At 53.9% G+C, this 12,485-nt stretch overlaps 3 protein-coding genes across 3 annotated transcripts in view; 2 read left to right on the top strand and 1 right to left on the bottom strand.

Annotated features, from left to right (window-relative positions):
- The window catches only part of WDR62 (WD repeat domain 62), a 48,919-nt gene extending 45,440 nt beyond the window's left edge, over positions 1-3,479 (top strand). Inside the window, exons 25-32 of the mRNA XM_036274619.1 lie at positions 27-137; positions 408-542; positions 1,085-1,196; positions 1,309-1,447; positions 1,528-1,592; positions 1,748-2,433; positions 2,962-3,122; positions 3,216-3,479. Coding sequence (XP_036130512.1) covers positions 27-137; positions 408-542; positions 1,085-1,196; positions 1,309-1,447; positions 1,528-1,592; positions 1,748-2,433; positions 2,962-3,122; positions 3,216-3,479 — 1,673 coding nt within the window. The remainder of the gene's footprint in view (positions 1-26; positions 138-407; positions 543-1,084; positions 1,197-1,308; positions 1,448-1,527; positions 1,593-1,747; positions 2,434-2,961; positions 3,123-3,215) is intronic.
- A 5,255-nt stretch (positions 3,480-8,734) lies between these two features.
- OVOL3 (ovo like zinc finger 3) lies at positions 8,735-10,766 on the top strand. The gene is made up of 4 exons (XM_036274724.1): positions 8,735-8,839; positions 8,914-8,990; positions 9,911-10,103; positions 10,558-10,766. Exons 1-4 carry the CDS (start codon positions 8,746-8,748, stop codon positions 10,764-10,766), a joined length of 573 nt encoding a protein of 190 aa, XP_036130617.1. The 5' UTR covers positions 8,735-8,745.
- A 51-nt stretch (positions 10,767-10,817) lies between these two features.
- Positions 10,818-12,437, bottom strand: POLR2I (RNA polymerase II subunit I). Its single transcript, XM_036274733.1, has 7 exons — positions 12,370-12,437; positions 11,972-12,112; positions 11,839-11,893; positions 11,470-11,543; positions 11,314-11,388; positions 11,153-11,204; positions 10,818-10,923 (listed from the first exon to the last, which is right to left on the bottom strand). The coding sequence occupies exons 2-7, from the start codon at positions 12,028-12,030 to the stop codon at positions 10,861-10,863; spliced, it is 378 nt and encodes a 125-aa protein (XP_036130626.1). The 5' UTR covers positions 12,031-12,112; positions 12,370-12,437; the 3' UTR covers positions 10,818-10,860.
- Positions 12,438-12,485: the final 48 nt, after the last annotated feature.

The following is a 12,485-nucleotide window of genomic DNA, read 5'->3' as shown; positions in this document are numbered from 1 at the left end:
CCTGACTCCCCCTACTTCTCCTTTAGATTCAGGGGATTCGGAGGCCTACTTGGAGTGTACTTTCGCCACCATCCATTCCTCCCCTCCACAGCTGGACCCAGACCCTCGGTTTGACAGGACAATGACCCCCATACCAGGTAAGCGGGCCAAATGCAAGGAAAGGAAATGTATGGTCTGGCTTATGGGATGGTCATAATACATCAACACTGGCCCGACATCAGTCCTACATTTGGTGCCCACTGCACCTCACCTGGAAGACAGTCATTAGTTTCAGCCTGGTGACAACAGGGTGTGTGCCGGGCAAGTCCCGCTGTCTCCATTAAGTGCCTGGCATCTTTGTCAGGGTGTCTGCCATGACTAACAGGGTGGAAGGTTCTTTCCTGCCTGCCCCCTCTGCTTCTCCACAGAATGCCCAGGAACCGCAGAAGAGTTGTCTCGGCCTGAGGTGGCAAGCATATCCAGTGGCTCCCTGCCCCAGACCCCTGAGCAAGAGAAGTTTCTTCGGTACCACTTTGAGACGCTTACTGACACACACCCTGATGGTAGGGCCCTCCCCCTCTCGGCCTACCTGGGTGGGCCATCCAGTGCTAGGCACAGTGTGGGTATCTCTGGATTAGGGCTTTCCCCAGCAGGGCTGGTAAGGGTGGTTGGAGGGCATGTTTTATCTTAAGGACTGAGATGCACCGTTTTTTATTTATTTATTTATTTATTTTTGTCTTTATTAATTTTTAGAGGAACAGAGAGGGAGAGAGATAGAAACATCGATGAGAGAGAACATTGATTGGTTGCCTCCTGCATGCTCCCCACTGGGGATCAGGCCCACAACCTGGGCATGTGCCCTGACTGGGAATCAAACCGGCGACCTCTTGGTGCATGGGTCCATGCTCAACCACTGAGCCACACCAGCTAGGCTGAGCTGCACAGTTTTCTCTTCCTGCTCCACTTGCTCTGTGTTGTTTATTGACGGGGGTTTCTGAGGCTCTGCCTGCTGCTCTATGGGTCTGCTCAGACCTAGATCCTACATTTGGCATGTACCTAGGATGGCTAGAGGGATTCTGAGGTCTCCCTTGGCATCTCCCCCCAGAGCCCTTTCACAGATCTCTACGAGATGTGACGGCCTCTGCGGATGAGGACTTTTTTAATCCCCGGCTTAGCATCTCAGCCCAGTTCCTCTCACGCCTCCAGAAGACATCCAGGTAGGAGTTGGTGAACTAGTGAATCTTCCCGCTTTCTGTATTCCCCCAGCATGGGGCTGTGTATCTCAAGCACACCCAGGGCAGACACAACTGCCTGGTTTCCTCCCCACAGGCTCAACCACACCTCTTCCCAGCTGCCCCTGCACCTTGTGGAGTCCCCAGAGGTCGAACTCACGGACCTCGGGGGGAAACAGCCCAGAGCAGAGCCCCTGAGAGCAGGTACTGGCTGCGCCTTCCCAGGCAGGACCAACGTGAGTACTTGGACCACCTCCTTGGGACATAGTGCTGGGAGCCAGGAGGCCTCGTCCTCACCTCATGGCTTTGCTTGCAGGTCCTCTCTGGGGGGAAAGCGAAAGAGTCCCCTGACACCCCGGAGGCCTGGTGCCCACTGAGTAAGTGTCACCATCCCTAGTAAACAGCCCTGGGTTTCTCAGCAAATGGCCTTGGGTGCCCAGCTGAACCATGGGTGGGGATGGACAGGGTCCACTCAGACCTTGCAGCCGTCCTGGGGTGGGGCCCTGTCTGTCAGTTCTGTGGCTTGGATGTGAAAGTGAATACGCTGCTTCCTTTATAACCCCCTGCCTCACAGGTCTGGCTTCCTGTGTCGCCCCCTCCTCAGCGCTGCCCACAGACAGGAAACCTCAGCCACCCTCAGCCCTGCCCACTCCAGGCCTCCACTCCCCCTCTACCGGCTCCTGCATGGAGGCCACTGCCAGCTCCCGTGCCAAGATGTCACACAGCATCTCCCTTGAGGACAGTGAGGACTCTGTCCTAGCAGAGTTGAGCAGACCTCTCTGTAGGCCCTCATCCTTGGGGAAGCTGGCCTCCCTGGACCAGGAGCTTCAGCCTATCACCACGACGGCAGCACCCAACTCTGACAGCAAGGGCCAAGAGCCCGCCCTGCCCTCCCGGGGCAAACATGAAGCTCGGGCCAGCCTCAGACAGACTCTGTCAAGTGTCTGTAACAGGCTGCTACTGCTCCCACCCCCCGTGGAACCACCCACTTCTTGTGTCTGGTCCCAGGAACCTGTGGCCACCCAGCCCAATATCACGGTCACAACAGCTAGCGTCCTGGCTCCCAGTCCCGCAGATGTGAGCCCCCTGAGGCTCCAGAACTCCACCTTTCTTCCAAGGCTCCTGACCCCTGAGCCCCTCAAAACCCCTACTCACCCCAACAGCCCCCCACTTCCAGAGGCCATGTCTGGCAACATCACCTCCCTCCTGGAGCTCACCCCTGGTGAGTATGACCCTTGGGATAAGGGGTTGTCTCCTAAGCTCATCGCATGTAACAGCTGCAAAGGTAGGCACTTGACCTGGCCACAGGGGCTGTGCCATTCATTTATTCTTTACCAGACTATTTTGTGAGCACTTTGTATATGTTGGGCTTTTAGTTCTAGGCCCTGAGGACATGGATGCGATGAGGTAGTAAACAAGATGTCAGAGAACTGACACCATAACTGACCCCAAACTAAATCTATGAGGAAAGTGTTAAGTGATATGTGCTGAAGAGAAAAATGAAGAGAAAGGGTTTAGGGAGTGAGAAGTGGGGGCAATTACTACAGTTTAAAACAGGATGATGAGAAAAGGCTTCAGAGAGAAGGTGGTATTTGAGCAGAGACCTGTAGGAGGGGAGGGAAGGGAGCCTTGGAGACCGAGCCTTGCCAGGCAGAGGGACAACAGTTGGGATCATCCCAGCCACCCTGGCCTCTCTTAGACCAGTTATAAAGTAGAGGTGTCTTTCTCATTTTCTCCCCTCTACCCATAGATGCGCTCGGTGTGGTCCGGGACAGCCCTGGACACTGGCGGGAGCCTGGGCTGCCAGCCAGGATCCTGTCCCCAGCTGTTCCCCTTGAGCTGAGCAGTGTGGGGACCATTGTGCACAAACTGCAGACTGCCTTCCAAGAAGCCTTGGACCTTTACCACCTGGTAAGCCAAGCCCTAAAGTCAGGGGAAAGGGCTGAGGGTGCCTTGGGACTGCCTGGCCTGGGTGGGTCCTAACAAGGTTGGCACCCCTTGCAGATGGTCTCCAGTGATCAGCTGAGTACCAAGCATCGGCAGGCACAGACTGAGCTGGCCTCCACCTTCCTTTGGATCCACAGCCAGTTAGAGGCCAATGACTGGCTAGTTGGGAGTGATGTGGCCCCAGCCCAGGCCCTGCCCAGCCCTGGTCTCCCCTCCCCACCCACATTGTGCCCCCTGGCCAGCCCAGATTTGCGTGCCCTGCTGGAACACTACTCGGAGCTGCTGGTGCAGGCCGTGCGGAAGAAGGCACAGGGGGACTGAGGGCCAGCAGCCCTGCTGTTTTCTGATGCAACAGCTATTTTAAGCAAATAAACTGACAACTTAGAGGAATGGTTCCTGTGCCTGTCCCGGCACACTCACAAAGCCCCCTTCAGGTGAAGCAGGGAGGGAGGAAGGAGAGCAATGCTCTGGTGGACCAGCCCAGAGAACTCGTGTAAGCCCTGGTGCTGGGCCCTGTTCTCACAGTGTCAGTGGGGACACGGGACCAACATTTTTGGAACTGCAGTGATGATGATCCCAGCACCTTGTTCCCATGTCACTTATCCCTAGCCCACTGAGCTGCTGAGGGATCACTTGTGGTCCTTGCCCAGTGGGGCCCAACTGCACCAGAGAGGGACCAGTCTTTCTTTCATACTTTCTACTGATGTCCAAGAACGCACTGGAGCTGCTGTGGTCACCATGTGCCAGACCCTGAGCACCGCTGCACATATTTTCACACCACTGGTCCCTGGGCCAGGCCCATGCTGGTCCTCTGAGGTCCAGGCTTTTGTCCCCATCTGCAGCAGGGGAAATGAGGAGAGACAAATAGGCTTATTCACTGGACAATCCTGGCAGCATGCCCAGGCCACCCAGAAACTGGGACAGTCGTTCTTTCCTCAGCAGGAGGACTGTCCAGCTTCAGTGTCGCATGAGCTCCCAGTACTGACACCAGCTTCTCCAGGCAGCGGGCATCTAGCCACGTAGCATGTCTTCTGAGAGGGCCACCCTTGTGACTATAAAAGCCCCCACTGTCCCAAGTGTATAAAAAGGAAGCCAGCAGGGGTGGGCCTTCTAAAGCACTGTCCTACCATGTGGCTGCTGTGGCTTGCACCCCCACTTGCCTGGGTACCTCCCTGTTCTGTTTGATGGTCATAGCCCACCAGAACAGGCTAGAGAGAACCAGTGTCTTGCCCAGGGTCCCATAGAGCTGAGACTCTCAACCTAGGCTTCCTTGGTGGCGGAGCCAGACCCTACAACACAAGGACATGGCCCACTGTTGCCTCCCTAAACATTGATAGACATCAGAACCAGTCATGCAGTTAAAAAGAAATCCTGCCCTGGCCAGTTTGCTTAGTGGTTAGAGCATCAGCCTGCGGTCCACAGAGACCCGGGTTCGGTTCCCGCTAAGGGCATGTACCTTGGCTGCAGTTTGTCCCCAGCCCTGGTTGGGTTGTGTGGGTGGCGGCCACTCGATGTGTCCCTTTCACGTCGATGTTTCTCTCCATTTTTCCTTCCCACTCTATCTGAACCAAAAATGGAAAAATGTCCTCGGGTGAGGATTTAAAAAAAAAAAAGAAATCCTGCCGGCGCCCAGGTTCCTATCACTGTTCTACATGTTAGGGGTAGAGTGAGGAACAGGAAAAGTGAAGCATCTGCCCTTATGGCATTCACCTTCTAGAAAGCAAAACACAAAAATTAAAACGATGACTGTGTAACGAATAAGCTGAGGGAATTCACCGCGCTGGTGGAAGTGTCAGAGAAGCCTTTCTGAGTGACATTTGAGCTGAGGCTTGGTGGAGGGCACAGGCCATGTGGACATCTCAGGAAAGTGTCTAGGCAGACAGAACAGCTAGTGCAAAGGCCCCATGGGAGGACCAAAGGTACATGTAGGAATAACGACAAAGCCAGGCCAGCTGGAATAGAGTGAGCGGGGGGAGAGGCAGTGGGAGGAAGGATGGGATCGCTCTAGGCAGAGCCTTGTTGCTTCACGTTTAAATCCAAGAAACATCCACGACGCAACCCCCCCCCCAATAAAGTTCCTCTTCCTGCCTTAGTGAGCCCAAGTGGTCCAGGGCTCGTAACTGGACTGCACCTCTGCCAGGAGGCTCTTTGTCCAGGCCCATAGGCCACCCCTAAAAGACTGGAGATCCATTCTTGCTTCTGCCTAGCTTGGCAACAGTCAACCTAAGATCCCTGAGGCAAGGTTTGGCATCCAGGCCCCTGGACACCTAGGAGACCAACTTGAGGCTCTATCCTTCGTGAAAATTACCCACTTTTACCCTGTATTACAGTTAAGCCTTCAACTCCATGGAGCAAACACCTGGCTTATGGGGGAGTAAGCTTAGGGACACTTGTTACTCTTGATTATGTTTGTGCTCTATCACCCTGGATGAGCCTGAGTTTCACCCTCCAGCTTATGCCCTCACAATTGCAACATGTCTGCCACGCACTCAGCAGTTTACCCCTACCCGCCAGCAGCAAAGGCATGAGGCAAGGCAGCTGCCAGGGTGGTGGGGAAAAATGTGCAAAGCCTTCCTAGAGGCCTTCCCCTCAGAGCAGTCACCGGCAGTGGGAATGGAGATTGCTTTTATTTGCTGGGACCAGCTATCTCGCCTGTGCTGGACACGCCGCTTAAACAAAATTGCGTTCTCAGTGCAAAAGGAGGTGGGCTGGTAGTTCGAGAATCCAGTATGTCTGCCACTCTCCACTTTCTAATGCCAGGCCCTTTAGCCCTAGAAGGACCAGACTTTCTCTTGGTTAAGAAACTATTGCTGCCCTGGCCGGTTTGGCTCAGCGGTTGGAGCGTTGGCCTGCAGTACAGAGAGACCCGGGTTCGGTTCCCGCTAAGGGCACGTACCTCGGTTGCAGTTTGTCCCCGGCCCTGGTTGGTCGTGCGGGTGGCAGCCACTCGATGTGTCCCTTCACATTGATGCTTCTCTCTCTCTCTCTTCCTCTCTCTCCCTCCTGCTCTATCTGAACAAAAAATGGAAAAATGTCCTCGGGTGAGGATAAAAAAAAAAACAAAACTGCTGATGAATGTGTATGCAGGCAGTTTATGGACCAACAGGATCTCAGCGGGAAGAGCCAGCATGTTCACGTGGGATATTTCAGAGTTTAGTGAAGGAATAATTGGCAAAGGAGTGGGCAGTCCTGGTACCAGAGGAGAGCTGTCACACACCCCCACCCTAGACCACGAGGCACAAGGACATGAAACCCAGAAGAGCAAATCCAGGAGAGAGGGCTGCCCTGAGGGGAGGGCAACCCCACAGGAAGGAAATTGGAATTCCTTCCTACATCTGCAGGGCTTTCCATTGTTACACCCTCCTGGAAGCCAGAGGGCAGAAGAGCCCAGGTGATGCTGCCCACCCAGGTTGGTTTTGCGGGTGGCAGCCACTCGATGTGTCCCTTTCACATCGATGTTTCCCTCTCTCTCTTCCTCTCTCTCCCTCCCACTCTGTACAAAAAATGTCCTCGGGTGAGGATAAAAAAAAAAAGAGAGACGTGTTGGGCATGGAGAACTGGGCACCTGAGCAGAAACAAAATGGCTCCCTCATTCACCAGCTCATTCTTTAGTGCAACCAGCTCATTTTTTAGTGCAACCTGGCCCCTGCACTTTGCATCGGACAGCTCCGAGATCCTGGGCTGCCAGGCATACTAGTCATGGCCACGTGAAATCTCAACAATTGTGAGATGGTGACACAAAACCCCAGTGGAATACTATACAGCTGTAAAAATAGGGGGAAGGAACTCACCCTTTGCAACAGCATGGATGGGCCTAGAGATTATTATGCTAAACGAAATAAGCCAGTCAGAAAAAAAAACAAATACTATACGTGGAATCCACAAAATAAATTGAGGAACAAATTAGAACCAGAGGCATGGATACATGTAACAGATTGACACATCGCAGAGGGAAGGGGGTTGGGCAACTGGATAAAAGAAGGTGAAGAGATTAGCCAAAGGATATATATGCATAGCCCATGGACATAGACAACAGGGTGGTGATGGCTGGGGGAAGGGGAGGAAGGAGCTGGGTGGAGGTGGGCAAAGGGAGGGAAAATGGGGGACATCTGTAACAGTGTCAACAATTTAAAAACATTTCACAGATGGGTCCATTGAAACTAAGATGCTTGCCTAGCCACCCCACTCCTCAAGATCCCCTAACAACTCCTCTGCTGATAATGTCTGCTGCATGCCAGGTCCCAGGCTCAGCATTCTCTCCACATGATCTGCATGGATCTTCAACACAAACCAGAGACAGGGAGTCTCATTAGTCCCAGATCCTGCAGAGATAGAGTAGCAAAGCTCTGGGCTAGCAGACTCGGTGCTTCTGCCTTCCCCAAATGAGTCAGCAGGACTCTCGGGAATGTGAAGAAATACTGCTGCTTTCACCTCTAAGCCTTTGTCCAGTAGACTGTTCTGCCTGGAACCTCTCCCTTTCCCCCAACCCTCTTCCTACAGGGCTCATACCCAAGAAGTCAGCCCTCAACCCTTAGGCAGGATCAGGACACCCCCACCCCCCGGGTTCTCCCCATCACAGTTTGGATCACTCTGCCTGTGCCTCCTGCAATATGCCATGATCATGCTGGGCAGTCACTGGTGTGTCTTCTCCAAGGACTAAGCTTTGTGTTTATTTTCAGTGTTGAGTTAGACCTGGTCTATAATTGGAGTTCAGAGAATTGTTGACTGAATAAATAAGTGAAAGTAACTGCATGAGAAATGTTCAAAATCCTTAATCCCTCCTTAAAAGGCCAAAGACCAATCTAGAACACAGCCTGGCCAGAGTGCCAAGATAAGGTCCTTGGAGCCCCCAGCTGTTTCTAGAATGTGGGAGATGGGGAGAAGTGTCCCAGGCAGTCACCAGGAGCTGCACTATCAACAGACCAGTATTTTAATATCTGCTACACCTGAACAGTGTGCTTCTGGCTGAACATCAGTTCTGGACATCCAAGGACCAGAGAGGTGGATCTCCTGCTTGAAGATGCGCAGCCTGGATCTTCTTCACTCTGTCCTTCTTAGACCCTGTTGTCCCTCCGTCCGCTGGAGCAAGTAATCACAGTCACTCCCTCCCTTGTTTCCTTAGACAGCTGCTGTGATTTGAATAACCAAGCAGGCTGCTGGATGCCCAGTAGTGACTGATTTGCCTGGCAAATAGACCCTTAGGTCCTTCGCTGTTAGTACTATGGGAAGACACTCCTGGGGTCTCTGTGTCCTCTCCCAAACCCCAAAAGCTGCCTAGGCTGCAGCCTTGCCCTTGCTTGACCTCCTTGGGGAATCCTAGAGCTCGTCTACCCCTGGAGGCTGGAGAGTGCCCTCAGGAACCTGTCAGAGGGGGAGGAATGGTGGGCCCCAAGGCAGAGGTAACTGGAGCCAGCTAAATCTGCTCTCTGGGCCTGTCATGAAATTTGCATGGAGAAAATGAGGCTACTTCATGGCTGCCCCTCCCTTTCCACCTGGGATAGTCATCCTGGGCTAACAGCAGGTGGAGGAGGCAGCCCCAGTGTGTATGTGTGTGTGTGTGTGGTGTATCTTACAGTTCCTGGAGGTGATGCCCCGTGCCTTCCTGGTCAGGAGTAGGCGTCTGGAACCACCCAATTGGGGCCACCTGCCTGACCAGCTCCGGGGAGACACTTATGTCCCAGGTGGGCCCATCACTAGGCCTGGAGGTAAGGGGAAGTGAAGACACAAAGCATCACCATCTGGCTTCTCTTCTCAGACTGCAGCAGCCTGGAGGGGCCATCGGCACACCAATCTTCCGGCCCTGGGAACTCTTGGGCAGCGGTGAGTCTGCAGGTGGTCCACAGACCCTGCTCAGCCTCAACAGAACCTGACTGCCCCTTACTCCTCCAGCCTCAGGATTTCTCCACCCATTCTTTCTTTCCTTTCTTAGTAGTGAGCTGTTAAGCCTCATCCCAAGCACAGTTTCCTACCCTCAGGGATCTCTCTGTCCTGTGGGGCAGAACAGAATTCAAGCCAACAAGTGGATGTTGATTTGCTTTATGTCAGAGGATCAGGCAAAGTGACAAGGAGCAGGATGTGAAGGGGGATGAGACTGGGGCCTTTCAGAAGGGATATTCTGTGCATGCACTGGAGGACAGCGCTGACCAAATGTAAATGCACTCAAGGTTACTTCAGTATTTACTGAGAGCCAGGAACTGTTCTAGGCAATGGGTATTTAGCAGGGGTGACAAAAATTCCTTCCTTCCTGGAGTTTATAATCTGGTGGGGCTGTAAGTATAAACAGTAAAATTAGAAAAATGTGTCGGAAGATAGTATGTACTATGAAGAAATAAAAGTAAGGTAAGGGCGCCCTGACCGGTTTGGCTCAGCGGTTAGAGCATTGGCCTGTGGTCCAGACAGAACTGGGTTCGGTTCCCGTTAAGGGCCCGTACCTCAGTTGCAGTTTGTCCCCAGCCCTGGTTAGTCATGCAGGTGGCAGCCACTTGATGCCTCCCTTTCACATCGATGTTTCTCTCTCTCCCTCCCACTCTATCTGAACAAAAAATGGAAAAAATGTCCTCAGATGAGGATAAAAAAAAAAAGGTAGGGCAATGGGGCCTGGCCAGGGAAGACCTTGGAGAAAGTATGGCATTTGCACAAATAGTCTCTAGCCTTCCCAGACTTCCCTAGTTCCAAGTTCTAGGCACTGCGTTTGCTTATGTATGTGTGTGTGTGTGTGTCTAACTCCAATGTCCCTCCCACAGCCCATGAAGGACACTTTGGTCACCACTCCCAGGGACCCTGGGATGCTCAGCTGCCCGTTCTGCCCCAAGGCTTTCCCGCTGCAGCGCATGCTGACAAGGCACCTCAAGTGCCATAGCCCTGTGCGTCGCCACATGTGCTGCTGTTGTGGCAAAGGCTTTCATGACGCCTTTGACCTCAAGCGCCACATGAGGACTCACACTGGTGAGCAGTGGCAAGGACATGGAGGGGCTCCTGGGCTCGCAGTGGGGATGGAACAAAATGGAGGAAGGTGTTCTATGGGTCGAGTTCTCGTTTGTGTTTGTGGGGCAGAGACTCAGCTTGGAACACCACGTACGGAAGGAGCTGGGTGTAAGGCAGCGCTGGGGTAGGGGTGCAGAGTGAAGACAGGTGCTGGTTACAGAATTCAGGTCCCAGATTGAAAGGTACAAGGGAAAGCCTCCCTCCACCCTCTTGGCTCCAGGGGAACGAACATCCTAGTGAGAATAAGGACACAGGTGTCTGGCCCATGAATGCACTGAGGCTGCAGATGGCGGGATGTCGGCAGAGTATGCAAAACTTGGAATAGGAATGGAGGAATGCTCACAGGGCAAGGTGGGTTGGCTCTGGTCGGGGTCATTGCCCTGTCTGTCCTTTCTGCCTCCATCTCTTTGCCTAGGGATCCGCCCATTCCACTGTGGAGCTTGCAGAAAAGCATTTACACAGCGCTGCTCACTTGAAACGCATCTTGCCAAGGTGCATGGGCAGCCAGCCAGCTACACTTACCGTGAGCGCCGTGAGAAGTTGCACGTGTGTGAAGACTGTGGCTTCACCAGCTCAAGGCCTGATACTTACCTGCAGCACTGTGCCCTGCACCGCTCTGCTTAAGACAGTGCACCCTGTGTCCAACCCACGAGAAGCAAATAAACACAGGACATGCACACACAAAACAGAGCATTTATTACACTTGGGGTAGGGTGGTTCACTCGGTCCAGCGGTGGCCGCAATGAGGGGCCGTGCACACGTAGTACAAGCGCATGGCATCCTGGCAGAAAGGATGCATGGTTAGGAAGGGTCTATCCCCTAGAGAGGGCCCAACATGGAACCTCCATCCAACAGAGCCTCACCCCCCAAAAAACAGACAAGGAGGCCTTCCCCATTGGTAAGGGCCCAACTGAGGACACCAGGAAGGGCAGACTCCCCTCAATATTGGTATCCCTGCCCCTAGGAAGGACCAAACACAGGATATCCAGAAAGTTCTTCATGCCACTCACCTCTGCACGGGCACTGTGCGACTGGAAGAATACTGCCTCCTTGTGGCCGCACCTGAGGGAACAGTCAGCTACTCAGGCTATCATACCTTCCCTCTTGCTCCTCCACTCTCTGCCGGGTGAGGACGAGCCACTCTCCCTCCCGAATACAGGTGCGCGCTCACTTTTGGCACGGGTGGTCCTCGGTCCTCGGCAACGTGGGGTCTTGGGACACGTCAGCGATGATCTGGGTTAGTTCGCTGAGGGAGAAGAGAATGAACAATTATGCTCTGATAGGGGGGTCCTACAACCCTGTCCCTAGAGTCGGGTCCTACACTTACTCTACTTCGTGCGTGATTTTGTTGACATAGATGCAGCTGTTGTCGGCTTCCTGCTGGTAATCACAATTCCGGCACTGCGGGAGGGCGAACGTGGCAGGAAGGGGGTCACGAGAGATCCCCGATGGGACTGGGAAGGCAGGGTCTCCCCCGAAGAGGGTGATTAGGGGATGGAGTCTCGAGGTGGGGACAATGAGGTGCATGGGGAATCACCTCGGGGCAGGGAAAGACGGGGAAGTCGGATTCATTTCAGGACAGAAGAGACCAGGGCCAGTCGAGGCGGAACGGGGAGTAGGGGTCACGTGGAGTAGGACAGGGCCACGATGGGAACGGGTTGACCTGTGGGGAAGACCGGACCACCCGCGGGCTCACCGCGTAGAGCAGAATGCGGTTCTCCTTGTCCTCCTTGGGGTAAAGCATGTTGTTACTGTGGGGTGGGGGAGGTCAGAGGTCAGTCCTGGGGCCATTACATGCTCCCCTGGCACCTCTGTGGACCCGGCCTCACCATTCCTGGCAGAAGCGAATACCCACAAAGCCCGGCTCGTAGGTCCCGTCCGGTTCCATAGTCCGCCACAACTCGCCCAGCTTTCCTCGTTTGCTCCGCCTCACGACGGATCGCGGGAAGGGTCAGTTCTAGTGGCTTCGCCTAAAGAGGGGCGGAGCGCACCTAAGTAATGGCTGCTAGCGGCTTTGTGCTCGGCTCTCTGCGCTGAGATTTGATTCAATTTTTTTGTAGCATAAATTAATTGCTTCCGACCTGTGGGCCTCGCTCCCCCAATTTATAGAATAGTATAGTACGAGAGCCGGGACTAGGACGCGTCATGTAACTCAAACAAGCACTGCGCATAAATGAAGAAGCCATTGCTATGGGGGGGGGGAGCCAGTGCACATGCGCGAGTTTACCCTCCGCGGCGTGTGTAACTCCTGCCAGTCGTTCCTCTCGGCTTCAGCCTTCACCAGCCCGATCCGTCTCCCGGACTGCTATTGGAAGGACTGCACCAAGTCAGGCCTCTCAGGAT

This window comes from Molossus molossus, unplaced genomic scaffold (genome assembly GCF_014108415.1).
Source record: "Molossus molossus isolate mMolMol1 unplaced genomic scaffold, mMolMol1.p scaffold_m16_p_21, whole genome shotgun sequence".
Classification (NCBI taxonomy): Eukaryota; Metazoa; Chordata; class Mammalia; order Chiroptera; family Molossidae; genus Molossus; species Molossus molossus.
This window is presented reverse-complemented; position numbering and strand designations above follow the sequence as displayed.

Excerpts from the sequence above, each read along its gene's own strand:
- OVOL3 (XM_036274724.1), top strand. The coding sequence starts at position 8,746 with ATGCCCCGTGCCTTCCTGGTCAGGAGTAGGCGTCTGGAACCACCCAAT. Across the intron at positions 8,991-9,910 it reads GGGCAGCGGTGAGTCTGCAG|GACACTTTGGTCACCACTCC; the intron begins GTGGTCCACAGA and ends CAGCCCATGAAG. Across the intron at positions 10,104-10,557 it reads CCACATGAGGACTCACACTG|GGATCCGCCCATTCCACTGT; the intron begins GTGAGCAGTGGC and ends CTCTTTGCCTAG.
- POLR2I (XM_036274733.1), bottom strand. The coding sequence starts at position 12,030 with ATGGAACCGGACGGGACCTACGAGCCGGGCTTTGTGGGTATTCGCTTC. Across the intron at positions 11,205-11,313 it reads GAGGACCACCCGTGCCAAAA|GTGCGGCCACAAGGAGGCAG; the intron begins GTGAGCGCGCAC and ends CTGTTCCCTCAG. Across the intron at positions 10,924-11,152 it reads CGCACAGTGCCCGTGCAGAG|GATGCCATGCGCTTGTACTA; the intron begins GTGAGTGGCATG and ends CCTTTCTGCCAG.